Below are 27289 nucleotides of genomic sequence, written 5' to 3' on the forward strand. Positions count from 1 at the left end.
ATTAGTCGAGTATAACATAAGAAAAAATAGACCTTGCAACAAAAAAGTTTATGTGACGTAAAAAAATAGGACATAAAATAAGTATTTTGGTCGATTTTTTACACTACAATTATTCACACAATGCGTTTTTATGTCAATTTTTTTTCTGTTGGGCTCCCTAGCCCGAGGACCATTTTCCCAGCAGCGAGCCTAGAGGAATGAGCAAATATAGGCGAATTTAAACATAACCAGATAAAATACGTTCAAACATAGGTGAAATTTACATGTATTTAATATATATAGGCGAGTTCCTACATATATAGGCTGGATTCGTAATACATTTGAATTTGGCGAGAGGGAATATAAACTAATTAAAAGGAGGGCGTTCTACATGCCGAAATGGCGGTAGAACGCCGTGTAGTAGCCGTCGTCGTCGTCACTGGAGTGGTCGGCGTCGTCGAGCGGCGGCGCCTGCTGGCTGCTCTGGCTGGCGTCTTCGTACCAACGGTTGGAACCCTACCCAGGGTCGCCGTGTGGCAGCGTCGGGTCGATACCACTCATCCTCGCTGCTCTCCTCCAGCTTAATTAGCGGCACGAGTGCGGTGGGTGTGGCGCGGGCGGCGCGGCGCCACGTGGCCGCCAGGTCCAGCAAACGCCTCTACTGCTCCGCTCCTCCCTCTCCCAGTACTGCCCGGACCAGGCGAGCGCCTCGTCCACCGGGAGGGCGTTGTCGGCGGGGACGAGGTCGGTCAACGACCTCGCGATGGCATCGCGGATCGCCGCGTCCTCGGCCCACGCGGCCTCCTCTTCGGTGAGCTGGGACGCAGTTGTGGCCGTTTGCGGCCTCCTTCTTGGCCATCTTCCTCTTGCAGCCGCGCGATGGAGACGACGACGGGAGCCCCCCTCGCGGATGACGAGGGCGCCGCTGCTGCGCCTTCTGGTCGGCGGTGGCGACGTCGGCTCCTTCTTGACGGCCCTCGGCGTCGCTGGTGGAGGAGCCGACCCGCAGGAGCTCGATGCCGACCCAGACGACGACGGCGGCGTCATCCGTCGTGGCATCCACGAGGTTTCGTGCCGGCGTGACACGGAAGGCGCCGGCGGCGGCGGCATCCCCAGTACGGGGTAGTTGCCGCCCTCGATGTGCGCGAGCACGTTCACGAGGGTGCGGCCCGGCGCACTCCACCAGCGGCGGCGGCCGGCAGCGTTGTTGCGCGCGGGTGGAGTGGGAGGGCCATGGTAGGCGGCGAGTTCTCGCTCGTATCTTCGCCGGAAGAAGTCGGTCCGCATTTTTGTATCAAAGGTAGGTTGGCATTTTTGTTGTCCGATAAATATTTTGTGTGGATGACTGTGAAATAGGAGCCGACGGAAATATTGAATTCTCGAAAAATTATTTTCCGCTCACGTCGCTTGATGCGCGCATGCACGCAGCAGATGGCTTGAGAAATTGGTTTGGTTGAGTCAGGAAACAGAAGAAATATGTGTTACGCGGGCTGATGACAAACTAAGATCGAGAGGGTTTGGGTCAGGCGTGACGAAAACCAACAATGTTTGGATTAATTCTTGGTTTGTTCGCGTCGGAATGAAACGACCGAACGAGTGCCTTGGTTGGCATGCAGGTTCCCCGCCGCCGCCTTCAATTAATGAAGCCACTAGAATCAGGATTAATTTAATTCGCAAAAAAAAAGAATCAGGATTGATACTAGCGCCGCCGGCTTATGCTTATGGAGAGAGAAAAAAGAAAAGAAAAGAAAAGAAGGGATTTTGGTTTGCTGGTGGTGGTGGATCGGCCGGAGCAACGTGACGACGTGACATGACAATACTTGTGCAGTCGTCCCGAGATGAATGAGCGCGCGCGGAGAAAAGAGGGAAATACTAGAAAACGTGATCATGACGCGACCATCGGGCCGGCCTTGGTTGACCGTGTGTGTGCTAGTCACGCGCGCATGCATGAAGCGCCTCAGACGGAGTGGATGACGGCAAGATCGAGGGACCACGACGCCTACGCCGACACGCAGCAGCCGCTGTGGGACACGTTCGGGCGGTTCGTGCAGCGGCACGCCAGTCGCCGGCCGTGGATGGTCACCGAGGGGAACCACGAGGTGGAGGCCGGCATGGCGCTCCCGGGCGCGCCGGACCCGTTCTTGGCCTACACCGCGCGCTGGCGCATGCCGCACGAGGAGAGCGGCTCGCCGTCCGCGCTCTACTACTCCTTCGACGCGGCCGGCGGCGCCGTCCACGTCGTCATGCTGGGATCATACGCCGGGTTCAACTCCACCTCGGAGCAGTACGGCTGGCTGGCGCGCGACCTCGCCCGGGTGGACCGCCGCGCCACCCCCTGGCTCGTCGTGCTGGTGCACGCTCCCTGGTACAACACCAACGCGGCGCACGTGGGCGAGGGCGACGCCATGAGGAAGGCCATGGAGAAGCTCCTATACGAGGCCCGCGTCGACGTCGTCTTCTCCGGCCACGTACACGCCTACGAGCGCTTCGTGAGTTGCCTGATTTTCTTTTCTTTTCTTTTCGACCGCGTGAAAGTCTGATCCTGATTTTCGATGCGCGTCTTGATGATGTGTTGCCATGTTTCATTGTTGCAGACCAGGGTCTACAACAACGAGGCGAACCCATGTGGGCCGGTGTACATCACAATCGGCGACGGCGGGAACAGAGAAGGGCTTGCCTTCGAGTAAGCAAATTTACATATGAGCACAACCATTCCGAGATCATGTCCTGATTTTTCTCTTGTGGTGGCCGCACGCAGCTTTCAGAAGAACCACAAGCTGGCGCGGCTCTCGCTGATGAGGGAAGCGAGCTTCGGGCATGGTCGTCTGACCGTCCTGAACGCCACCACCGCGCGCTGGGCGTGGCACCGCAACGACGACGTCGACTCCACCATCCGCGACGACCTCTGGCTCGAGAGCATTGCCGCCAACGCCGCGTGTCGGCCGCAGGCCATCAACCTCGCCCATGACTCTTGGAGCGATGAGTTGTAGGCTTGTGACTTGTGTCTTGTCGCGTTACACGGATCCTGAATTTTTTGCGACAAACCTTTCTGAATCCATGGTGCGTAGGAGCACTACTACTGACGCGCGTTGCCGATTAAGTTTGGCGTGGACCTGCGCTTAAGTTGGCGGTGAAAATATATCTGACAAGAATGCAGAGATGCGCGTACGTTTTGCTTTTTAAGGCTAAAGAGGAAGATTATTGGTTTGCTTATGGGCGAGCGTGCGAGGAAGAGAGAGAGATGACATCACTAAATTTTCCCACATTCATGTCAACTCGTCGAAGAAAAAAAATCATACATAGACTAAAACACAATAACAGATGGGTCACAAACCATGAAGATAAGAAGGCAATCATACAAAGCCATTTCTCATAGGTTATGAAAAAAGGACTCCAAGAACCACCGATTTAACTTGGGCCAACATTCTGGTTCTCGAGTACGATCTTTCCGAGCTTGACGGTGATTTCATGTAGGAGGAGGTCAAGTGAGCCGTCTTTGGTTCTGCACGTGACAAAGTGCTGGGCCCCAATGGATTTATCGGGGCCTTCTACCAGGCATGTTGGAGCATAGTGAAGCTGCAGATCATGCATGTTTTTTAAAATTCCACCGTGTCTCAAACCTTTATTGGATAACCTCTGTGAATATTGCTGTAATTCCAAATGAAAAGATGGGGCCGAAGACATCTTGGATTTTAGGGCTATAAGCCTCATTCATGCCATCACCAAATATATTGCCAAGATGATGGCCTCTCGTCTCTCACCTCATATGGGCTCCCTTGTGTCTAATGCTCACAAAATGCCTTCGTCAAGAAGAGGAGCATTCACGACAACTACATATATGTGAGGAACATTGCTCAAGAATTCCACCGCTCCAAAACACCTTGCCTCCTATTCAACCTTGATATCAAAAAGGCGTTCGATTCGGTAAGATGGGACTATCTTATGGATCTTTTCCAACATTCTGGCTTCCCAAGGAAATTTTGTGATTGGTTTGGACGCTTCTCTCAACTTCGACCTCGAGAGTTCTACTAAATGGAGTGGCATGTGACCCAATAAAGCATGGAAGTGGTCTTATGCAAGGAGATACTTTGCCCCCTCCTCTTCGTCTTGGCCATCGACCCCGTCATCCATCTCCTTAGCAAGTCAACCAAGCAAGGTCTCCTCCACCCTCTCTAGGGAAGGATTCCGTTGGCACGTACCTCTCTATATGCCGATGATGTGATGGTTTTTGTGGATCCAATCAAAGAAGACATGGTTTCCCTTGCATGAATTCTTGACAACTTTGTAAATGTTACCGATTTAAGCAGGGACGGAGCCAGCAGGGGGCTAACTGGGGCCATGGCCCCCCTCATGGTAATTTTTTTTGTTAAAAAACCTTGGTTAATCTATATATTTGACCTGCAAGTTGCCTAAATTTACATATATGACCCCCTCCAATAAATTTTACATGCAATTGGCCCCCCTTGTGTTACTTTTCTGGCTCCATCCCTGGATTTAAGTGCATACTTCCAAAACAAAGTCTTGTGGATCCCATCTGATATGAGAATATTGATCTTGATGACATACTCCAATCCTTCCTAGCTACAAGAGCCACTTTTAAATCCGTTACTTGGGACTCCCTTTGAGTGTCCACCGTCTTAAGAGAGCGGACCTTCGACGCTTTGAAGATAACATCACCAGCAAGTTTGCCTATGGGGACTGGAAAAATATAAATATGGTTGGCCAAAGAGTTTTGCTAAAAGAGGCCTTAGGATTGAAAATCCCAAGCTATCTACCATATAACTTGCATTGATTTACCTAAACACCTAAAGAGCTCATTAAGAGAATCATTGCACTTCTACGAGCTTACTTGCTGGCAGGTTGTGACAACGTTACCGGTGGAAAGTGCAATTGGCAAAAGGTGCTCCGCCCAACCAAACTTGACGGGCTTGAAATTTTGCATCTCGAAAAATTCACCACCGTCCCAAGGTTAGGATGGAGATGTTCTTCACTATAAATATATGAGAATTATATACCTGCGATGTTATTGTTGTACCACTCAGTTAGGTGTAATATTCGTGAAAGTCCGTGAGTGTTATGCCAACGACTTGCACACTACAACATGCAGTGGTGTGCTGGGTCACCGCACAAGGGGAGGCCTCACCCCATGTGACCTTACATCGTAGAGGAGTGTTGACATACCTACATCACTTTTTCATCAAGCATCCAATATCTCGTTCTTCGTAGCGACCTACTTACGTTCCATGTGACCTCATCCGGACAGGACTGAATCCGGTGACCTCTAGTTCAGTTCGATCTCATCTTCAAGGAGATCGTCTTCCAGCACATACCAATCCAGATATACTGGTTTTATCAAGGGGAGGCAAATTCATGATGGGACCGTGCTGATTGAAGAATTGCTGCATGAGCTGTCAAGAAAATTCTTGGCATTGTGCTTAAATTGGATTTTGAAACCTATGAGAGAGTGTCCTAGGATTTTTTCGAGGAGGTTCTGATGAAGAAAGATTTTGACTATGTGTGGATTTCATGGGTTATCAGGGCCTTCTGCAAGGAATGTTGGAGCATAGTGAAGCCGGAGATGATGCATGTTTTTCAAAATTTCCACCGTGTCTTGAATCTTTATTGGATAACCTCCATGAATATTGCTCTAATTCCAAAAGAAAAGATGGGGTTGAAGACATCTTGGATTTTAGGCCTATAAGCCTCATTCATGCCACCGCCAAATATATTGCCACGATGATGGCCTCTCGTCTCTCACCTCATATGGGCTCCCTTGTGTCTAATGCTCAAAAATTGCCTCCATCGAGAAGATGAGCATTCAGGTAAATGATGGCTGTGAAATACGCCATATTTTCTCGTGTTTAAACCCCTAGCTAAGTCAAGAAATTGACTAAGTTTGCCTCTCAACTTGACATTAATGCCTAATCAATGCAAAGATATGCAATCTCTTCTATTTTTGGATATTGTGCATGATATCACGTCATAATGGCAAATGGACCTGCAATTAATGAAGAAAATCACGTCAGGCGCATGGCGAAGTCGACTACGCTTGGAAAGGCTGTTCCAGGAGCTTTAACGTGCATCAGTACGTGGAAGCCCCGCCTGTACCATCCGTGCGTACCATGTGTCGCTGTGTTCCCGAGGTCAAACTCTATAAAAGTCGTGAAGGGACCGATGCCAAATAGAGAGCCATATATTCATCGCCAAACAGAGCCGCCATCCACCAGATCCATCTGCAATACACCGAAGGAGATCCATTCCCCTAGTTCATCCATTCCATCCTCCATCTCCTTCATAGCCATAGCCATCACCATTGTAATAGAAATCTCCTTGAGATTTGCGACCATTGTAAGAATATTATGATTTCAATCTAAATATTTTGCACAATGATTTCTATGTTTGATCTTGATCTCCATATTATGTGTGAGTATTCCTCACGGGCTGCGAGTTGGGGTGAATCCTCGCAACAACTATGTGCATCTAATCTTATATTTATGTGTAAGGATTTAATATGAGTTTTGCGAGCTTGTATCCTTGTCTCTTTGCCTCGTCTTTGATGATCTGCAGGTACCCGTGTTGTTAGAGAGGATCAAGGGAAGAGGTGGGATGAGTGGAGAACGGCGTGTACACACGAAACCTCAGTGACAGAAAGGGGGAAGTACCGGTACATGTTTAGTGATTCATTCGAGATCATAGCACAATCATCTAGCTTAAGGGTTTGGTCTGTATTTACTTAGAAACTGTTATTGCTTGCTGCTGTGAGGACAATGGTTGGACCACTAGGATCTTGTCACCTCTGGCTTTAGGGGCAAGGGTATTTACGGATGTGCTACCCACATATCACTTATCTATATTTTATATGTTACACATATGAGCTTTATTTATATACGTATGCATAGCTGTGATACGTCTCAAACGTATCTATAATAGTTGATGCTCCATGCTTATTTTACACCAGTTTATATATGTTTTTCTTACACTTCGTTGCACTTTTATACATTTTATGGCACTAATCTATTACTAAGATGCCACAATGCCAGTTCTCTGTTTTCTGATGTTTTGTATTTTAGAAAAGTTGTACAGGAAATATTCTTGGAATTGGACAAAACAAAAGCCGAAGTCAATATTTTACCGTAACGAAGACAAATTCCAGAGGGGGGACGAAGAGGCGCCACATGGCGTCCAGGCTACCCCATGGCGCAGCCAAGGGCGGGCCCGCGCAAAGGGGTGGTGTGGGCCCCCTGGCCTCCACTGACCTCGCCCTTTCGCCTATTTATTCACGATCTCCGGAAAAACCTAAACACCCGAGCCTCCATCCACGAAAAGTTCCGCCGCGGCCGCCCTCACAGACCCTAGCTCGAGAGGGTTCTGAAGCTCTTCCCGGCACCCTGCCGGAGAGTGAGATCATCATCGGAAGCCTCTACATCGCCATGTCTGCCTCCGAAGTGATGCGTGAGTAGTCCATCCCTGTACTATGGGTCCATAGCAGTAGCTAGATGGTTGTCTTCTCCAATTTGTGCCTCATGTTTAGATCTTGTGAGCTGCCTATCATGATCAAGATCATCTTTATGTAATGTTACATGTTGTGTTTGCTGGGATCCGATGAATATTGAATACTATGTTAAGATCGATTATATACTTGTCATATGTTATTTATGATCTTGCATGCTCTCCGTTGCTAGTAGATCGATACTCTGGCCAAGTAAATGCTTGTGACTCCAAGAGGGAGTATTTATGCTCGATTGTGGATTCATGGCTCTAGTTTTCTGGAAGAGTGACAATAACTTCTAAGATTGTAGATGTGATGTTGCTACTAGGGAGAAAACAACAATGTTTTATCCAAGGATAATTCTATTTTTTACTTTACACACATTACTTAATGCGATAATCCCTTGTTTGCAACTTAATACTGGAAGGGGTTCAGAAGATAACCGGAAGGTGGATTATTAGTCATAGACGCAGTTGGATTATGGTCTATGTATTATGTTGTAATGCCCAAATGAATCTCATAGTAATCATATTGTCATGTATGGTCGGTATTCTGTCAATTGTCCAGCTGTAATTTGTTCACCCAGCATGTTATTTATTTTTATGGAGAGACACCCGTAGTGAACTGTGGACCTCGGTCCTTTCTTTTACACTGATAAATTCATCTACTGCAATCCTGTTCTGTTTACTTACTGCAAGCATTATTCTCTTTAATTCCACTGCAAACAATCATCATCTTTCCACACTATACATTTAATCCTTTGTGTTCAGCAAAACCGGTGAGATTGACAACCTCACTGTAAGTTGGGGCAAAGTATTTTGGTTGTGTTGTGTGCAGGTTCCACGTTGTTGCTGACGCCGGTAGTGCGCCCTGCCAATAGTCAGCTAGCAACACCTTCAGAAGTCACAAGTCACGCGCAGCCGACTGACGCGGCATTGTGACACTGGACTCGTATAAATAGATACATGAAGGTTGGAGGTAAATATGAGCTACATGTTGAGAGGGAGCCTGATGCACAGAAGGATGGATAGACGGTTGAGATGAGTGCTGCCACGGATTGATGACCTGGATTCTTGTAGTTAATTGCCTCTTTCATGATTACGAACAACCCACTATTTTCAATTCGTGCCGTATTGATTCCTAGGAGTCTGGCAAAAGCCAAAGGATCTCCCTTCCGTATTCCTAGGAGTCCCTTGGCAAACCAAGTAGTCTCATTGAGTTCCGAGTCTCATTTCCTTCTTAATTTAGTATGGCATGGTGTGCGGCTGAATATGGTCACTTGGGTATAGATGTACACCCAATATCTTGAGGGAAAGCTTTTCCAGTGTAGCAGAGTACATAGTACATGATAACGTGCCATACTAAATCCTAAAAGTTTGATTGTTATTTCAATCTTTGTGCACCCATTAGTTGAACCTGACCTGCCAAGCTGGATCGGAATCGCCATCAATTTTTTACAATCTTTCTATTTAACTACCTCTTTCTATTTAACAACTCACTCCACCGGCCTGGTAATCCGTGTCCTATTATTCCTAGGAGCCTAGCGAGCCAACCAAGTTTTCCTTCCTATTCCTAGGAGTCCCCAGCAAACCAAGTAGGCTTCCTTCACTTCTCAATTTTGGTGCTACATCCAACGGTATGGCGTGCGGCTGGAACATAGATGGAGGCCACATGGATACTTGCCTATACGGCTATATTTAGGGGAAACTTTTCCAATATGGTTGTGCTGGTATCGCCATGAATTTTGACAACTTTGATTCCTTTTGACAATTAATTTGTTTCGTACACCAGTGAAGTGCTGCTTCGAAAAAAAGTTAATCCCCTCTGTCTAAAAATAACCTGCTCAATTTTACTTAGATTCAGAAATATATAGAAACATTTTAGTTGTAAATATATTCATAGCAGAAATAGTTGAGCTAATTATTTTGGGACAGAGAGAGTAATTTTTCCATTCCCGTCAATCCATGCATTGAAAATATTGTTCAAATCAGATAAGAGAATTATGGCTTTCAGCAACATGTATACATGTTCCGTGGTTATATATTGTTTGATGCTTCCTCAATAGTGATAGGTCGAGTGATGCTTTCCCTCAACAATGATAGGTTCTGTTTTCCTTAAATAATATTTTTTCGCACTGTTGTGGCTCAAACGTTCATGTACATGAAAACTAGCTGATGGTGATAATGAATGAATGAAAATGAATAGCTGATTATATTTAGATAAACAATGAATGTTGCATAGAGGTTAAGGAGCAAAAATTGTATTTTATCAGCTAGAACGAGGGAGATCAGCAGGATTTTCATTAGAAAATTAGGGTAGCTAATTAATCAGCTAGATTTTCATCCACTCGAAAATTCGGGTTGACCTCTGCTGTTTTTCAGACATCCAAAAGACACAGCAAGTAATATGAAGCAAAAAAAAGACTAAAGTGCACACAACACAACTCTTTTGACATTTAGTCATGCAGTCAACCAAACGACAAGTAAAAACATCAATGAAAGCTAGGACGGTTACATACAACACACTCATGCCAGGTTACGATGCTCTCGAATCTCAAAGCTCGGCTGCAACCATATATATCGTAGAGATGATTAAGGAGCTAGAAACAAAGCTGCAGCTGCTTGAGATTGTTCAACGACCAAGCCGTATATATGAAGACGTCCATTGTTCCCAGAGTCTTCGACGTCCATCCAAGTAAGATGCACCAACCTGCATCAGCTACAGACCACAGCTGCTACCCTTGTTGCCATGTGCCATCTAGTCCTCCTCGTCATCCTTGCACAAGAACAAAAGCATCATGATCTGCTCTAGATCACATCTAGCAAGAACAAAGCATCATGATCTGCTCTAGATCACATCATTGTTACTTTCACATGCAATGCCATAAGGTTATCCATACCAGCTACGTATTTTATTTGTGCGAGGAGTGGAACTGTGCATGTATGTATGTATGATGTCAAAACCATGCAATTGATTTCGGATAGTAGCTTTGGATGAAACCATGCAACTGAATTGCAGATGATGATCAACTAACCTTGCTCCGGACCGCCTGCTGCACTAATCGGATTGACATTCTCGCTACAGGTCTACCAGTGAGGAGGCTGTAGAACACAATAAGTTGTATTGGCAGCAATTAAAAGGTTAGTGTTAGGCTCAATCAGACCATAAAGTTTCAACCAAACCAAGGTTATGTAGCTTTAAAAGACTGTTCATTCGGATATGCAACCTCAGTAGAACAATAGTCAAACCATGATTCTAGTATTTTGAAAACGTGATCCCAATGATTACAAAACATGAAAAGGCAGCCTAAAATATTTCACAAACAAGCATGGGTGGTTCATTACAGTTACGACATTCCAAGCTAGATCTAGAGAACAACACCGAACCGGGCCAAAATACACAACTTTATATATGCTTGCATTAAAATTTGACAGGGTCTGTAATAGCAGCTGAAAAAAGAATTATGTTGCAACCCAAAAAAAACATATAGACCTCTGTAGATGATACTACACACTAATTCGAAATATGTAGAATAATAAACCAAAGCGTTGCCAATGCAAAATCATTATCATACAACAACACCATTGAGTCCTAAATAAGTTTAATGACCGATGTACACAGAAGAAACAGTTTTATGACCAAGGTACACAGAGCACCTAGAGGAAAAATAGGAGGAATCTGATGACTCACCTAGAGCATGGAGGCCTAGAAGAAGGCCGCCACTGCCATGGCTGCGCCACGGTGAACTCTCCTCCATCCCATGGCATCTAGGGCTGAGGAAGTAGTGGAAACCATGGCTACCTCCTGGCAATATCTAGCTTACTACACCACTACCATGGCAATCTGCTCCTCTGGGTACTGCTCCAACAACTACTACTAGTTTAAGAAGCTAGGCTTGTCCGCTGCCGTGGCAGGGCTTGCATCCTCAACGCTCCACATTGAAAGTGCCATGGTTACGCTTGATCTGTTCTTCTTAGTTGGACAACGGGTAAATGCAGGAAAATATATTGGGATATGAGAAAAGAGAGGAAACATAGTTTTTCTTACCATAACATAAGTAAACAAATAATAACAATAAATAGTAATGGAAGGAATGCGAGAAAAATATGTTCTAATCCGTTAAAAGAGAAGTACACAAACAACTAGAACATTGCAATTCAGGCGGCAATCAAGGAGCAAATAGGCAACATATTCCTTCAAAGTTTACTAGATGCACTATGAAGAGCAAAATCAAGTATCCAGCCGATTGTACCAGTCTGTCAGGCTCACTTATGTGTGCCAGACCTATGTGTTCTCACATTCAGACACCATCTTAAGTTATTTATTTGCTGCTCACATTCAGAGACAGTCTCTTCTAGATTTGTTCTAGCATTCAGACATGAAACCAGAACATGCACCTGGTATTTTCTTCATAAAATGTAGAGATGACACACAAGAAATGCTCAAAGTCGATGTATCATTCCATACTACCTGGCATATTTTTTTAAGGGATCATAGATGTAACTATTTGCAAAATTAGTTTAACACAGAGAACTAGTTCTTGCCGTACACCATTATGTCTACAAGAAGTATAAAAAACTTCCCCAAGTTGCATAATCACATCTAACACTTGTCATCCGTAAACAAAGTAATAGTTCAAATAGGACAGTATCAAATTCAAAGCATGCACACGACATCAAGCAAGTAAGCACTGACAGAAGACACCTAAGCATGTACTTTTGCAATACTGCATACACAATTTGAAACTACTCTGGTTTCATTGTCAACTGGAAAAAAGTTTAAGGACTTCACAACTAATTTGGATAACATGACGCTCATTACTCGGATAAACTATAGGGAGCAGGAACACAAAGTAATAACACAGTGAACAAGCAATTAGAAAGAAGTACCTTTCTAACACATCCAGCCCACTAAGCCCAAGGTGTTCCACATCCAACACACAAGCAATGTGAAAGCCAGCATAAGCAAATCCTCATGACAAAGAGAGTTTCTCTACACCAATCCCCATCGACAAAAAAGACGACACTCTTCACCTGAGAGTTCATCTACTTCTCATGACGTTCACTGGGATATCATCTTCTTTATGATGGGACCCACCTTCGGGTTGGCTTAGTCCTAGGCCTAGTTGGCAGGATAGCTCAGCACGGTAGGCAATTTGAAGCGAACTAAAAATCAGCTCCCCGTAAAGAAAGTATATGTCGAGTAGAAAAATGTACACTACACCTCGCCAATTTATTCATTCTACTTCACCAATTTTACTCCATCCATCCAGGAACTCCACTCACCCACAACAACACACGTTAATCTGCATGGAAGGAAATATGTTGTTCCTTGTCTACCTGTAAGCGGGACCAAATGCTCCCAAGTCCTCAATACATGTCTAGCTGCTGCTCTGGTCGTCCAGTCGATGTGTATGTATATCTGACACATCAGAGGCATATCATAATTCTTTTCGAGTAAGAAATAAGTTGAAAAATCATTCAAAATTCTATACTGAGAACATCACATATTACATTTCATTCATATTCATGAACAGCCAACACAAAGAATGCATGCCCACTAAATAGAAACTCGCCCTACTCCAATTGGCTAATGCCCCAAGAACAAAAATATATATCAGTGAAGGTAACTTGCAACTCCACCCTTGTCCACTTGGCCAAAGTCCAGGCATGTACCTCAACAGCAGATAAGGAAACAATTTGATAAATTTCACAGCACAAATATTAAAGGTAGACACGAAATCATCCATTAAGAGACCTATACCTTTCCAAGTGGTTCACAATGTGCATCAGACTATCAGTATCCAGTGCACCTGATAGAAGCAACACAATCATTCTAGTTACAGTGTGCCCAATTTACTGAAAATAATTTCTTCTATTTGCAACACCTATAGATTATTGTGATGCACTAGTGGTTTGAAATGTATTATGCAACACAGTCATTCTAGTTCATATGTTCACAACATTCAACTAAACTAATCCACACGTTCCTTGACTCGGCTCAAATTTGCACTTATATACCCCTTATGACCACTCTAATCTACATCTAGACTTTGCAAAGAGATCACACTACTCTTAAGCACTTCTTGTCCAGCACCAAGACTTAACCAAAAAGGCTAACTATAGCAAGGAAGACTAGTATAAAGTAAACAAGGGAACTTTTTCGGTGGAAAACTGTACCATCCTGAAGAGCCGCCATAACCTCTTTGTCAAAAGGGCCGCCATGAGGTAAGGTCCTGTTCAACAAAGAAAGATGTCAGTTAGTTGTATAAACTATGTTTCTCCACTATGAAGAGTGTGTTATAGGGAACACACACAACAAAGGAAGATAGGCAGTGCCAATTACATTGAGGATGTCATCCATACCGGCCCTCTTTCCTCAAGGGAAGCCTTTGAAAGATATACCTCCAGATGAGAGACTTGATTGCTCCTTCTTCTTGGACTTCTCATAAGCGCCGCCGAGGACAGCACTTGTGCTACTGGACAACACAACTGCGAGACAGCACTTGATCATGGGAAGCTTCTCATCCAGCTCATGTCCAAACGTTTTGGCACCCTCGTCACCATCATCTGCACCAGAAAATCTTTCAACTCAATCAGATGGTTATTTAAGAAGAGATGCAAGTTAAAAATAAAATCACAAATGTGCAAAGGAAACCAGTTCACTATTGCCCAACGCATACACAGGAGCATGATTCCTATGCAGGGACATACCACATAAATCTATACTTAAACAGAGAATGATACTGCCATAAGGAATATCTAAATTTCACCGGCTCGATATTAATATATACACACAACGGTGTTAGCAACACTCAGATCATGCCAAGAGCTAGCAATAGAATCAATCAGTCCATAATCCTAAACATCCACCAAAGAATGACCAAATCCATATTCGGTGTCGTCTCACAAGGAAATAAGTAGCTAAAAAACCAGACATGGCAAGCAGTGTTACGAATGCAATTTCCATGATAAAGGCTGACTTCTCAAATGTTGGTATTGTACACACCATGCATTAGTAGAGCTTGCAGACTTCTTCAATACCTCCCCTGAGACTTTCGAGATGAACAGGTCGTATGGTGAATACCACTTGAGATTCCAGCCACTATTACAGTTCGTACTTAGTTGGAAAGATAAAACATATGCCGAACAATACAAATACGAATTAATGAAAATTATTCATGTCAGAATAATCTTCATAGGTATTTGAGTTTCATCTATTATGGTAGTAAACAAATCTGAGAGCATTTTTTATGCATCTCGGTCTGAGTCCATCTCTACTCAATTTGTGTAGTCAACTACAATACATGAAAAGGCGCCACTAAGAAAAAAAAAGAACATGTGAGAGGGAGATGGCCCATATAATTCTGGGCATCGCAAGAGAGTGGCCAATAATAACAGAGCTCAAACTTCTAACCTCAACTATCCAAAAGTAATAATTCTAGGAGTTGATGCTTTTACATGCAATGGCAGAAGTTTATCCATACCGGCTACTTATTTTATTTGTCCGAGGAGAGGAAGCGCACATGTATATGAAACCATGCATGTATGTATGATGCCAAAACCATGCAAATGATTTTGGACAAGAAGCTTTGGATGAAACCATGTTATGATGCTAAATTGCAGATGATGATCAACTGACCTCGCTCCGGACCGCCTGCTGCACTGCCCGGATTGACCTTCTCGCATACAAGTCTACTAGTGAGGAGGCCGTGGAACACAATAAGCTGCATTGGCGGTAATTAAAAGGTTTGTGTTAGGCTCAATCAGACCAGAATTTCAACAAAACCTAGGTTATTTACCATTAAAAGGATGTTCATACTGATATGCAACCTCAACAGAACTGTAGTCAAAACAAGATTCCAATATTTCCAAAACGTGGTCTCAATGATTCCAAGACATGAAAAGGTAGCCTCCAATATTTCACAAACAAACATTGCTAGCTCATTGTATTACAACATTGCAAGATAGATCTAGAGAACAACACCAAATCAGGACAAAATACACAACTTTATATGCTTAAATTAAAATTCGACAGGGGCCTGTAATATCAACTGAAAAAAAATCATGTTGGAACCCAAAAATCATATAGATCTATGCAGATGATACTACACAGTAATTCGAAATATGTACAATAATATACCAAATCATTGCCAATACAAAGTCTTAATCAAACAACGTCACCACTGAGTCCTAAATAAGTACATAATCGACTCTTCGGCCGGATCACAGAAGCAACCATTGTATGATCGAGGTACACATAGCATGTAGAGGAGAAATAAGAGGAACATGATGACTCACCTAGAGCATGGAGTCCTAGAAGAGAGCGGACGCTGCCATGGCTGCGACACAGTGAACTCGCCTCCATCACATGGCAGCAAGGGAAGTTGAAGTAGTCGAAACCATGGCTACCTCCTGGCCCTCTCCATCTTTAATACTCCACTACCGCTACTGCATCAGGGCCGCATCCATTTCTCCCCTTCATGAATGCCATGTCAATCCTCTCCTCCTTGTACTGCTCTAGCGACTACCACTGGTTGAAGAAGCTCGGCTCGTACGGTGCCACGGCAGGGCTTGCGTACTCAACGCTCCACAATGACAGCACCATGGTGGAGCTTGATCTGTTCTTCTTACTTGGACAGAGGATAAATGCTGAAAAAATATAATGGTTATAAGAAAAAATAGAATACATAGTTTTGCGTACCAGAACAGGATAAGTAAATGAACAATAATAACGATAAACAGTAATGGAACGAATGCGAGAAGAATATGTTCTAATCAGCTAACAGAGAAGTGCACAAACAACTACAACATTTCATGACAAAAGTACACATGAGCCATTCTCATCCAACTTGTAGTTTGCCTTGGCAAAACACAACATTTGCCAACCTCAGTAGGTACTTAACAGACCCAAATACTTCATTTCTGGCCCAAATTAACAAGCTAGGTCTATTTCTTTATAATATCAGTCCAACAGCAAGTAAAACAGTTGAATTGTGTGTTAGAAGGATGATTTAATGTTGATTTCATCAATCTATTGGTAGTTATTTCTGTGAATCATGTTTAACAACATAGATAGTAATCAATTTCCTCATGTTTTTTCACTTACATTTATCACATCAAGAACAACAGCCAGAATAAAAATCACCATTACCCTACATAATGCAGCATCGGCTGATATAAAGTGGATAGAGAGCCTGATAGCATGATCAAAACTTTAACATATAGTAATGTTCTATGAAGCAGCCTGGCACTCTGAATGAAGCTGATAAACTAAAGACAGATTCATATTTGAACTAAAAGGATGTATATCACCAGACCATCTCAAAGTTTGGAATTTCATTTAGCATAATAGTAGTATATAATGCAAAAGCTTCTTCTGTTCTGTTCCTCTTCGGAGGCATGTGACAACAAACCTTCTACATATTCAAATAAATAAATGAGACGCAAAAGCTCTATGCGTTTTCTTGGAAAAAAAACTATAAACTTGCCAAGACAAGTTCTATTTATCTAGAATTCAGGGGTGAGAATCTCGAAGGGCCTTAGGCCGAACTTCATTAAGATAGAAGAGAAAGCTTTTTACAAGAGAGCCACAGCGTGGCAAATGACGGCCGAGATGGCCGAGCAAAAGAAGACCTATCCTGGTCCCAACAGAACTCTAGATGAAGAGACAGAGGCAACAAACTACATCAACAGCAAAAAACCTCAGGAGCCTAAAACTCAGAAATACAGCCGGCAGCCTTCCAGGAATGAATATCCTCAATGATTAGCTCAACCACACGGTCAGCCGTGCTACACTCCTGCTGGAAGATGCGTGAATTCCGGTCCTTCCAGATCCTCCAATGCACCAGAATTGCCACAGTGTCGAAGTCGCGACGTATGTTCTTCGGCGCCCTCTTTCTTGCCATAAGCCACCATTCCTTGGTGCTGCCAAAAGTATCGTCAGGAATTGGGAAGTTGGCCCTGGACCAGGTCCGAACACGCTCCCAGACTTGCTTGGAGAAACGGCAGTGCAAAAAGAGATGGGTGCAGTTTTCATTAGCAATAGTGCACAGCGGGCAGAAGGTATTATGTGGCCACCCTCTGCGAGCAAGGTTGTCTGCTGTGAGGCAGCGCTAGTGCACCACTAACCACATGAAGAACCTGCATCTCATGGGGGCCTTGGACTTCCAAATAGGTTTTGCACAAGCGAATTGCATGTTCGCGATGAAGAAGAGCTTGTAGGCCGAGTTGACGGAGAAAGCACCATCGTGCGAGGGCCGCCAAACCACCTCATCTTGTTGGCCGACAGTTAAGGTGGTGCCCTCTAGTAAATCCCAGACAAATACTGAGCAAGCGCCAGCGAAGAGAGGCCCCCTGTTATGTCTCTAACCCAATGATTGTTTTGCAGTGCTGCTGCCACAGTGATGTTTGATTTCTTGACGAAGGAGTGCAGAATAGGGACCACATCCTGCACTGATTTTCCTCCAGGGAGCCATGCGTCAGTCCAGAACAACGCCCTAGTCCCATCGCCAATGCGAATGAAAGTTGCAGCTCTGAAGATGGCCAACGCTTCCAGGTCGTCCTCAGCCGGAATCAGCGCCCATGGACGCGGTTCCGAGAGCCTCAGGGGTGAGAATCGAAACTAGTATCTATGAGTATTCTAAAAGCTAAACTTGTATTCAGAACTGACCCTATTCTAGTAAGACTAAAATCTAGATCACCACATACAATGAACTTAACTGAAAATGTGCTGATTGTTCATTATGTAACTCACCAGAACTGCTAGTGCAAAGCAGCACTTGTTTCACAGCAAGGACCACCTAAAATGGCACTGGAAACAAGCTGAATCACACAGCAATCAAAGTTTTTATTCTTGGCTTTTAAAGGGTGGAAGACAGACTAACAAATGGCCTTGTAAACTGTCAAGTGTTTGATATTTGCACTCTGCAGCTTCACACGGATGATTTCCCAGTGGAAAAAAATGATAAGGAATAGATAACTGAAAGTCAATGCACGATACTTATATAAACTGAAAGAAGATAAATAATAATTCTACCGAGGCATTTCCACTTTCAGCTACTACGTACTAGCACTGATACAACAGTTACATGATAGTGACAATTATTATTAAACTACCACTAATTTGTTTACTTTGTAGCAGTACTAATGATTTCGTTGAATGACCCTAAGAACTATCAGTAGGTAGATAAGACTGCCGGATTCCGCTATCAAGACCCTAGTTTGCATAAATTTTTTGGAACCTGTGCTCAAAACATGTGTTGTAGTAAAATAAGCACTATGGAATCCTGAAAATTAACCAAGAATAATTACAAAATAAAATGTGGTAAATCACATATAAAAGCTCCTGTTGAGACTTGAGACCGGGAAGTCCAGAAAACTTTTGCTCCCAGCTAGGGCACACAAATTATTAACCAAGTAGTTCAGAAAACCTCCACTTCCTAAATGAGGATGAATTCTCTACTAGCATAGACCATAGAAAAACATGCGGTTACTAGAAATAAGCCCAATACTAGGAGAGAAGGGAACAATCAGAAGCTCACCTACAACATTAAGACCAAGAAGAGGCCACCGCTGCCACTGGCAAAGATGTATCCCCGTATATCTGCAGACCCAACAAACAGTAAAGTCAGATAAAAAAAGACAATGAAATGGTTAACCAGACATAGCAATACCAATGGCACACAGAGAATCTTGGGTGTAGTGATAATACAAAGAACAATATCAGATCTATCGAATTGTTTAGTTACTGTCTGAGAATTAAGAAACTGATGAAACAGAGAACAAACAAATAAACTTAATGAATGACCGAATACATATTCCATTTCATGGCATGATTGTTGTGTTAATAACAGTAAAGGTAAATAATTACAAAAAAATAGCAAAAAGTGCATTGCTAATTCCCAAATTAAAATTGCCAGACATGAGGTGAGTGAGGTGAATAACAGCATGCATTTGGACACTGATACTAGCAAAAACAGAGCAAGTACTATTGGATGTAGACAAGTGATCGAAGCAATCCGACAGAGCAACCACCACCAATTTAACTCGTATTAAAAAAAGTTGTACTATGAAACAATGATAACCATTCAACAAACTTAAGCCTGAGAGGACTAAGTCGCTAAACACAATTATTAATTATTTCCAAGACAAGATTGCTTGCCAGTGTAGATTCATTCATAACCCAGCAAAACAGTAGAAACAACCATGCATGGAATATGCAGTAGCATTAGAATTCACATTGATGCAATTTGCAGAAGCATTTTTCGAATTACATAAGATCAGCTATTCAATACTGATAGACACGAAAATAATTATAGTAGTACCAATGCACATTTCTGAACAAGAAATAAGCCTACAATATTCATTTCGAAGACTACCAGATACGATACATAATAGAAGCATCTTTTCAGTAAATACGACATAAAGGAATTGGATAGAAGCATGGCAGCAATCGATATGAGGGTAACCAAAGAAAAAGAAAATTGGGGTCGAGCTCCTGAATGGCGGTGCCCAGTTGCAAAGGAATATCATCCAAATGGATAGAAATATAGTTGTAATTTAGCACACATCAGAGGTGAAAAAAGGAAATCTTCTGAAGCGCTAAGAAAAAATAAACAAGTAGTACATAACCATTCTTCTTGCCGGTCACAGCATTGACCAAGAAGAATTGCCGGTCACAGTATTCAACAACAACGTATGAACAAGAAAAAATAAACATGTCATAACCATGAGTGCTAGTGCCCTTGTGATAAAATTGCTAACAATGTTTACAAGCTTGAGCTTGTTGTCATGCAGCAGCTCCCGGGAGACCTTCTCCAACAAATAACAAGTAGTACATAAGAGAAAATTTCTATCTTGCAGATATAAAATGGAGACTCGCTTCCGATAGACAACTGCTAGCTAGGTTGAACCATACTGGTCCTTGAATCAACAACAGGATTACAATTGATAAATGCTTGAGAGTAGTCTCTATACTTAGGTACAAGGAATTCGTTGCACCTGACTGGATGCTCTCGTAACACAGCTTCAACAAAAGCAGTTAAATGCAATTAGTACCTGAAAACTAATCAACTTGAGGTTATGCTGTAGAGGACCAAATTAGAAGAATATTAGGGCCTCAACCAGTTCCATGTTTAATAAATATACTCAGGTTTTAATCTGATCGTTCATAAAAGGTCATTTTGATTTGTGTGCTTATATGAACATTGGGTGGATGTACAAGTAGAACGAGCTAATTAAATCAGACCATACCGTACGTAGTCTGAAATGTAGCATATGTTATACACATGCATGGTCATTTACCAAACATATGTAGTTGTACTTAAGCACCACAAACTCAGGTTACAGCTAGGTCTCGACACCCTTGAATGCTGCTATGTTAAACACAGCACGGACAACGGCGGATATGATACATACATGGAGTCAGTCAGGTTTCAGCTCTCCTCATCGATGACATGATAGATGCATGCAAAGATGAGAAGCAAAGTCACCAAATCAATTTCATCGTCTCATGATATATTCTTATTAGGTGGTACAACCGTACAACTAAAGACCAAATTAATCTGACCCAAATTTAGCACAACACAAAGCTCACATACAACAACAGCATCCTAGCATCAACGACCCAACAAAAGTAGCCAACAAGAAAAATGGGTGGTGGCTACCTTCTTGTACTGTGGTGGTCTTGCTCTCGGTGGACCATAACCAGAATTGACGGGGTTGCTGTGACGTGCTGGTGGAGGGCCTGGACAACGACTCTTGGTCCGCGTCAGTGAACCATCGTCGGCAGCAAGTCCTTGCAGGCCTCGAGCTTTGCTGCAACCGGATGGCGGCACGGTTGAGCGAGAGCGAGGTCGACGCCTACTCCTTTCCATTTCCGTGTCAGCGTAGGTCAGGGATGACCGTAGGCTGAAGATCAAGTGTACCACATCAATCCCATTCTAAAGAAACAAAGAAACAGAGAATCTTGAATCAGCGAAGACAGAGGTAGGCGGCGGCAGAGCATGGGCAGAGAAGGAAACCAGTCTGAGAGTTTATTTTGATGCCAACCTGAGTGGGAAGAAGGGCTCATGCTCTGCCGGCTGGCTGCTGCTTGGTCCTTCATCAAGCCTCGCCCTTGCCCATGACAGAGCTCTACAAAAATCACAAATATTTCACGTGACTAAACAAAGAACTCCCCTGCAGATTATACTAAAGAGCACATAAAGAGTTTTCTGTTTGTATGTGCAAGCTTAACCTAAAATTATACTTCTAACTCACTTACTTGTCAGCTAAATTTTTCTGCGAATCTGAACAAGCTGACAGGGACGGGCAAATCCTAATTTGTCTGAAGCTAATCCTAAAAAACTCCATAATTTGGGTGGCTCACAAGATTGCTTCAAGTGGGGAAATACATATATTCTGGGAAGAAATTACCTTGTGCGGGGCTGGACGGCGAGCTCGAGGTTGGACTAGATGGCCTGCTCGTCGGGGCTGCATCGCCCAATCCGGACGGCGACGTCAGCAACTCCTCATGACCAACCTGTTTTCCACCATCCTCCCTGTGGCCGTCCTCCTCTACCTTGTCTGAATCACAGCGCATGCAAGGGGGTGTCCCGGGCGTGAGCAGAGAGGCAATTGAAGACGAAGACGCACAGGATTAAGGAGGAGGAAAACAGACTGACCGATGAGAAGTCGAGGTGGCTGGAGACGGCTAGGAGGGGCGGCGCTTGATTCCGCGGACGAGAAGAAGACGGCCGCAGACGGTTAATTAATCGTCCGGCGAGGCCCAGCCTGAAGAGGAGCAGATGGCGGCGCGGGGAAGCGGCGTCGGAGAGGGCATCGGGGGATGGGGCGGCGAGGCTGCGGCGGCCGGGCGAGCGAGCTAGGAGGCGGTCGATTGGGGGCCGTGTGTTCTACTTCTGCTGATGCATTGACTTCCTCGCCTTAATTAATGGTGATGATGATGGAATCCAAGCGTTGGTTGTGTTGCAGCCAAGTGAATGGTTCAGTACTCAGTACTACTCCAGTACGTACTTGTTCATGTATACTCACACCTAACGCATTGCCGAGTAATACATGCAATGTCCATTGGTCACGATGGCACTCCCTTCCTTCTAGTATCGCAAATTTATTTAGGTTTAGATGTATCTACATATATTTTAGTGGGGATGCGCTATTTGACCCCAAGGAGCAGAATAGTTATTCTACACCCACTGTTTATCTTTGCAATCGTAAATGATTTTTACGTCACGAAAAAATAGACCTTGCAAAAAAAATGTTTATGTGACGTAAAAAAATAGGACATAAAATAAGTATTTTCGTCGATTTTTTACACTACAATTATTCACACAATGCGTTTTTATGTCAATTTTTTTTGTGTTGGGCTCCCTAGCCCGAGGACCATTTTCCCAAAGAATGAGCCTGAAGAATGAGCAAATATAGGCGAATTTAAACATAACCAGATAAAATACGTTCAAACATAGGTGAAATTTAGAGATATTTAATATATATAGGTGAGTTCCTACATATATAGGCTGGATTCGTAATACATTTGAATTTGGCGAGAGGGAATATAAACTAATTAAAAGGAGGGCGTTCTACATGCCGAAATGGCGGTAGAACGTCATGTAGTCGCCGCCGTTGTCGTCACTGGAGTGGTCGGCGTCGTCGAGTGGCGGCGCCTGCTGGCTGCTCTGGCTGGCATCTCCGTCCAACGGCTGGAACCCTACCCAGGGTCGCGCCGTGTGGCGGCGTCGGCCGATACCACTCATCATCGCTGCTCTCCTCCGGCTTAATTAGCGGCACAGGCGCGGTGGGTGTGGCGCGGGCGGCGCGGCGCCACGTGGCCGCCAGGTCCAGCAAACGCCTCTACTGCTCCGCTCCTTCCTCTCCCGCATACTGCCTAGACCAGGCGAGCGCCTCGTCCACCGGGAGGGCATTGTCGGCGGGGACGAGGTCGGTCAACGACCTCGCGATGGCATCGCGGATCGCGCGGCCTCCTCTTCGGTGAGCTGGGACGCAGCTGTGGCCGTTGCGGCCTCCTTCTTGGCCGTCTTCCTCTTGCAGCCGCGCAATGGAGATGACGACGGGAGCCCCCCTCGCGGATGACGAGGGCGCCGCTGTTGCGCCTTCTGGTCGGCGGTGGCGACGTCGGCTCCTTCTTGACGGCCCTCAGCGTCGTTGGTGGAGGAGCCGAGCCGCAGGAGCTCGATGCCGACCCAGACGACGACGGCGGCGTCATCCGTCGTGGCATCCACGAGCTTTCGTGCCGGCGTGACACGGAAGGCGCCGCCCACGGCGGCATCCCCAGTACGGGGTAGTTGCCGCCCTCGATGTGCGCGAGCACGTTCACGAGGGTGCGACCCGGCGCACTCCACCAGTGGCGGCGGCCGGCGGTGTTGTTGCGCGCGGGTGGAGTGGGAGGGCCATCTTAGGCGGCGAGTTCTCGCTCGTATCTTCGCCGGAAGAAGTCGGTCCGCATTTTTGTATCAAAGGTAGGTCGGCATTTTTGTTGTCCGATAAATATTTTGTGTGGATGACTGTGAAATAGGAGCCGATGGACGGAAATATTGAATTCTCGAAAAATTATTTTCCGCTCACGTCGCTTGATGCGCGCAGCAGATGGCTTGAGAATTTGGTTTGGTTGAGTGAGGAAACAGAAGAAATATGTGTTACGCGGGCTGATGACAAACTAAGATCGAGAGGGTTTGGGTCAGGCGTGACGAAAACCAAGAATGTTTGGATTAATTTTTGGTTCGTTCGCGTCCGAATGAAACTCCCAGATCCAGTATTAAATATTATTTATTTCCACGCGCCCGTTTGAGTTGAATGGATGGAGCAATGCAAAAAATAAAAAAAGATGTGGAAGTTGAAGGAGATGAAAAATGAATTGCAACCATTTGATTGGGCGTGGCATCGGTACGTGTACTCCAATCCCGCGCGCGGGGGAGTCCGATCCAAGTTGGGAATCGAATCGATCGACCTGATTAATAATTATTACCTAGTAGTAGTACTCCACTAATCGCATGGCCCACCAAAAAGAAAAAAGAAGGGATCAATTAATTGGACACTCGATCGTGTATAGTACAGTACAATGCAGCAGAGTCGATGGTGCAAAGAAACGACCGAACGAGTGCCTTGGTTCCCCGCGCCGCCGCCTTCAATTAATGAAGCCACTAGAATCAGGTTCCCGAGATTAATGAGCGCGCGCGGAGAAAGAGAGAAATAGAAAACGTGATCATGACGCGACGTCGCGACCGAACGTTCCTTGGATGACCGCGTCACCATCGGGCCGCACCGTGTGCTAGTCACGCGCGCATGCATGAAGCGAGCGAGCGAGCGTGGCCCGCCTCAGACGGAGTGGATGACGACACGCAGCAGCCGGCGGCCGTGGATGGTCACCGAGGGGAACCACGAGGTGGAGGCCGGCATGGCGCTCCCGGGCTCGCCCAGCCCATTCATCGCCTACACCTCGCGCTGGCGCATGCCGCACGAGGAGAGCGGCTCGCCCTCCGCGCTCTACTACTCCTTCGACGCGGCCGGCGGCGCCGTCCACGTCGTCATGCTCGGCTCCTACGCCGGGTTCAACTCCACCTCGGAGCAGTACGGCTGGCTGGCGCGCGACCTCGCCCGGGTGGACCGGCGCGCCACGCCGTGGCTCGTCGTGCTGGTGCACGCGCCGTGGTACAACACCAACGCCGCGCACGCGGGCGAGGGCGAGGCAATGAGGAAGGCCATGGAGAAACTCCTATACGACACCCGCGTCGACGTCGTCTTCTCCGGCCACGTCCACGCCTACGAGCGCTTCGTGAGTTGCCTGATTTTCTTTTCTTTTCGACCGCGTGAAAGTCTGAGACTGATTTTCGATGCGCGTCTTGATGTGTTGCCATGTTTCATTGTTGCAGACCAGGGTCTACAACAACGAGGCGAACCCATGTGGGCCGGTGTACATCACAATCGGCGACGGCGGGAACAGAGAAGGGCTTGCCTTCGAGTAAGCAAATTTACATATGAGCAGAACCATTCCCAGATCATGTCCTGATTTTTCTCGTGGTGGCCGGCCGCACGCAGCTTTCAGAAGAACCACAAGCTGGCGCGGCTCTCGCTGATGAGGGAGGCGAGCTTCGGGCATGGCCGTCTGAGCGTCGTGAACGCCACCACCGCGCGCTGGGCGTGGCACCGCAACGACGACGTCGACTCCATCATCCGCGACGACCTCTGAATCGAGAGCCTTGCCGCCAACGCCGCGTACCGGCCGCAGGCCATCAACCTCGCCCATGACTCTTGGAGCGATGAGTTGTAGGCTTGTGACAAACCTTTCTGAATCCGTGGTGCGTAGGAGCACTAATGGCGTGCATGGCCGACTACCATTAGCCGTGGACCTGCACTTAATTTGGCGATCTGACAAGGATGCAGAGATGCGCGTACATTTTGCTTGTTAAGGCTAAAGAGGAAGATTACAGTGCTAGAAATCCTTCAGAGGCTTAGAGTTTTCAAGCCTCCTGCTTGCATGTCAGTATGTGCCAATTTTCACCATAAAAGTAGACTTTGTTTCGTCGTAGTAAAAAACCTTCCGTTTTTGCTTCATTGAAGCAAAAAAACGGTTCAACTAAAAATAGAAGGAGAATTGCTGAGGACCCATTCAGACTGCTTCCTCGCAGCAAAAAAAACTTCCACTTTTGCTTCATTGAAGAAAAAAAAAACAATTCATCAAGAAATGGAAAAGAATAAGACCAGCTGAGATGAAGCTCGCCTCAGACTCGCCGAAGACCTTGCCGGAGACTTGTAGCAAAAATTTTGTGCTATTGAAGCAATGCCGACCTTGTCGGAGACCTCGCTAGAGGCCTTGTAAAAACAATTGTACTAAAGTAGCAAAACCGCAGAGCATTTGCAACCAAACAATTATACTATTGTAGCATCGTCGATTAGAAACCGGAGACCTCGCCGGAGACTCAACATAGACCTAGCAGCAAACAGTTTGTAGTAAAGTAGCAAAGCAGTAGAACAATTGTAGCACATGTATTATAGTATTGGAGCATCACCGAGTCCGACGAGCAACACCGTTGTCCATGACCGTCAATAAAACCAACTCCGACGAGTAGCATCGCCATCCATGGCTGGCTGCATTACCCACTATGGCTGGTAGCATCGTTGTCCATGGCTGCTAACGTCGTCTGTAACCAGTTGCAACATCTTGACTCGAGCAAGTAGCACCACCGCCCAACACTTTGAGCACTGGCTTTCATCGCTAGCAGTACCAGCGACCACCGGAAGTAACATTATCGCTCTTTGCTTGAAGCGTCATGATTTCGGTTGGCAGCACCACCGCCTACGGCCGGTAGCGTCATCGTCCATCATTTGCAGCATTGCTGGCCATCGTTGGTAGCACCATGGACCAGCCGCTTGCAGCATCTTCCGACTTTGACTCGCCGGAGCACCGCTACTCCTTGCATCCTGAGCCTATGCATCGTTGGGCAGCGACCGATGTTGTTCCGACGGAGGACCTTGCGGAGGTCACGGAAACGGCCATGGTGGCGCGGAAAAACATGTGGCGACGAGCAGGACCTGACCATGGCGGATCGCAGGACCTGGCGTTGGGGAGAGCACCGACGATTCTCCTTGTCGCGGCTACGCTGCAGGGTGCCTCAACGATACCAGCAGCGGTTGCACGGTGGGGCGCCTTGGCGAGACGGGGGCAGCTGTAGGTCTCGGAGAACACATGGCTCACGTTAATAGGCCATGTGGCAGGTTGAGGAGGAAGTTCGGGGGCGGCGGCCGTCGGAAAAAGGGCAGACCAGGGCACGGACGCGCCTGCGGAGGAGCTAGCCGGGGGTAGGCC

General features: G+C 45.7%; 1 protein-coding gene, 1 long non-coding RNA gene and 1 pseudogene across 5 annotated transcripts; 2 read left to right on the forward strand and 1 right to left on the reverse strand.

Annotated features, from left to right (window-relative positions):
• The first annotated feature begins 1922 nt into the window (after positions 1-1922).
• LOC124672113 (purple acid phosphatase 22-like) lies at positions 1923-2969 on the forward strand. Its single transcript, XM_047208396.1, has 3 exons — positions 1923-2468; positions 2574-2662; positions 2738-2969. Exons 1-3 carry the CDS (start codon positions 1923-1925, stop codon positions 2967-2969), a joined length of 867 nt encoding a protein of 288 aa, XP_047064352.1.
• Positions 2970-9892: 6923 nt separating this feature from the next.
• On the reverse strand, positions 9893-21184 carry LOC124669205. 4 transcript variants are annotated; one of them, XR_006992060.1, is made up of 11 exons: positions 21135-21184; positions 19011-19072; positions 15769-16119; positions 15110-15194; positions 13814-14037; positions 13648-13703; positions 12982-13280; positions 12808-12889; positions 11159-11440; positions 10503-10569; positions 9893-10243 (listed from the first exon to the last, which is right to left on the reverse strand). It is a non-coding gene; the product is annotated as an uncharacterized LOC124669205 (long non-coding RNA). The 4 variants fall into 4 exon arrangements; XR_006992063.1 differs by lacking the exon at positions 12982-13280 and having other exon boundaries at positions 11159-11437; positions 13834-14037; XR_006992061.1 differs by lacking the exon at positions 12982-13280 and having other exon boundaries at positions 11159-11437.
• A 3630-nt stretch (positions 21185-24814) lies between these two features.
• On the forward strand, positions 24815-25753 carry LOC124672114 (annotated as a pseudogene).
• The last annotated feature ends 1536 nt before the right edge of the window (positions 25754-27289 follow it).

The sequence above is a fragment of the Lolium rigidum genome, chromosome 7, assembly GCF_022539505.1.
Source record: "Lolium rigidum isolate FL_2022 chromosome 7, APGP_CSIRO_Lrig_0.1, whole genome shotgun sequence".
Lineage (NCBI taxonomy): Eukaryota > Viridiplantae > Streptophyta > Magnoliopsida > Poales > Poaceae > Lolium > Lolium rigidum.

What these genes read in the sequence shown, in the direction of transcription:
- LOC124672113 (XM_047208396.1), top strand. Translation starts at nt 1,923, where the DNA reads ATGCATGAAGCGCCTCAGACGGAGTGGATGACGGCAAGATCGAGGGAC. An exon ending in TACACGCCTACGAGCGCTTC is followed by an intron (nt 2,469 to 2,573) that starts GTGAGTTGCCTG and finishes TCATTGTTGCAG; the next exon opens with ACCAGGGTCTACAACAACGA. An exon ending in AGAGAAGGGCTTGCCTTCGA is followed by an intron (nt 2,663 to 2,737) that starts GTAAGCAAATTT and finishes GGCCGCACGCAG; the next exon opens with CTTTCAGAAGAACCACAAGC.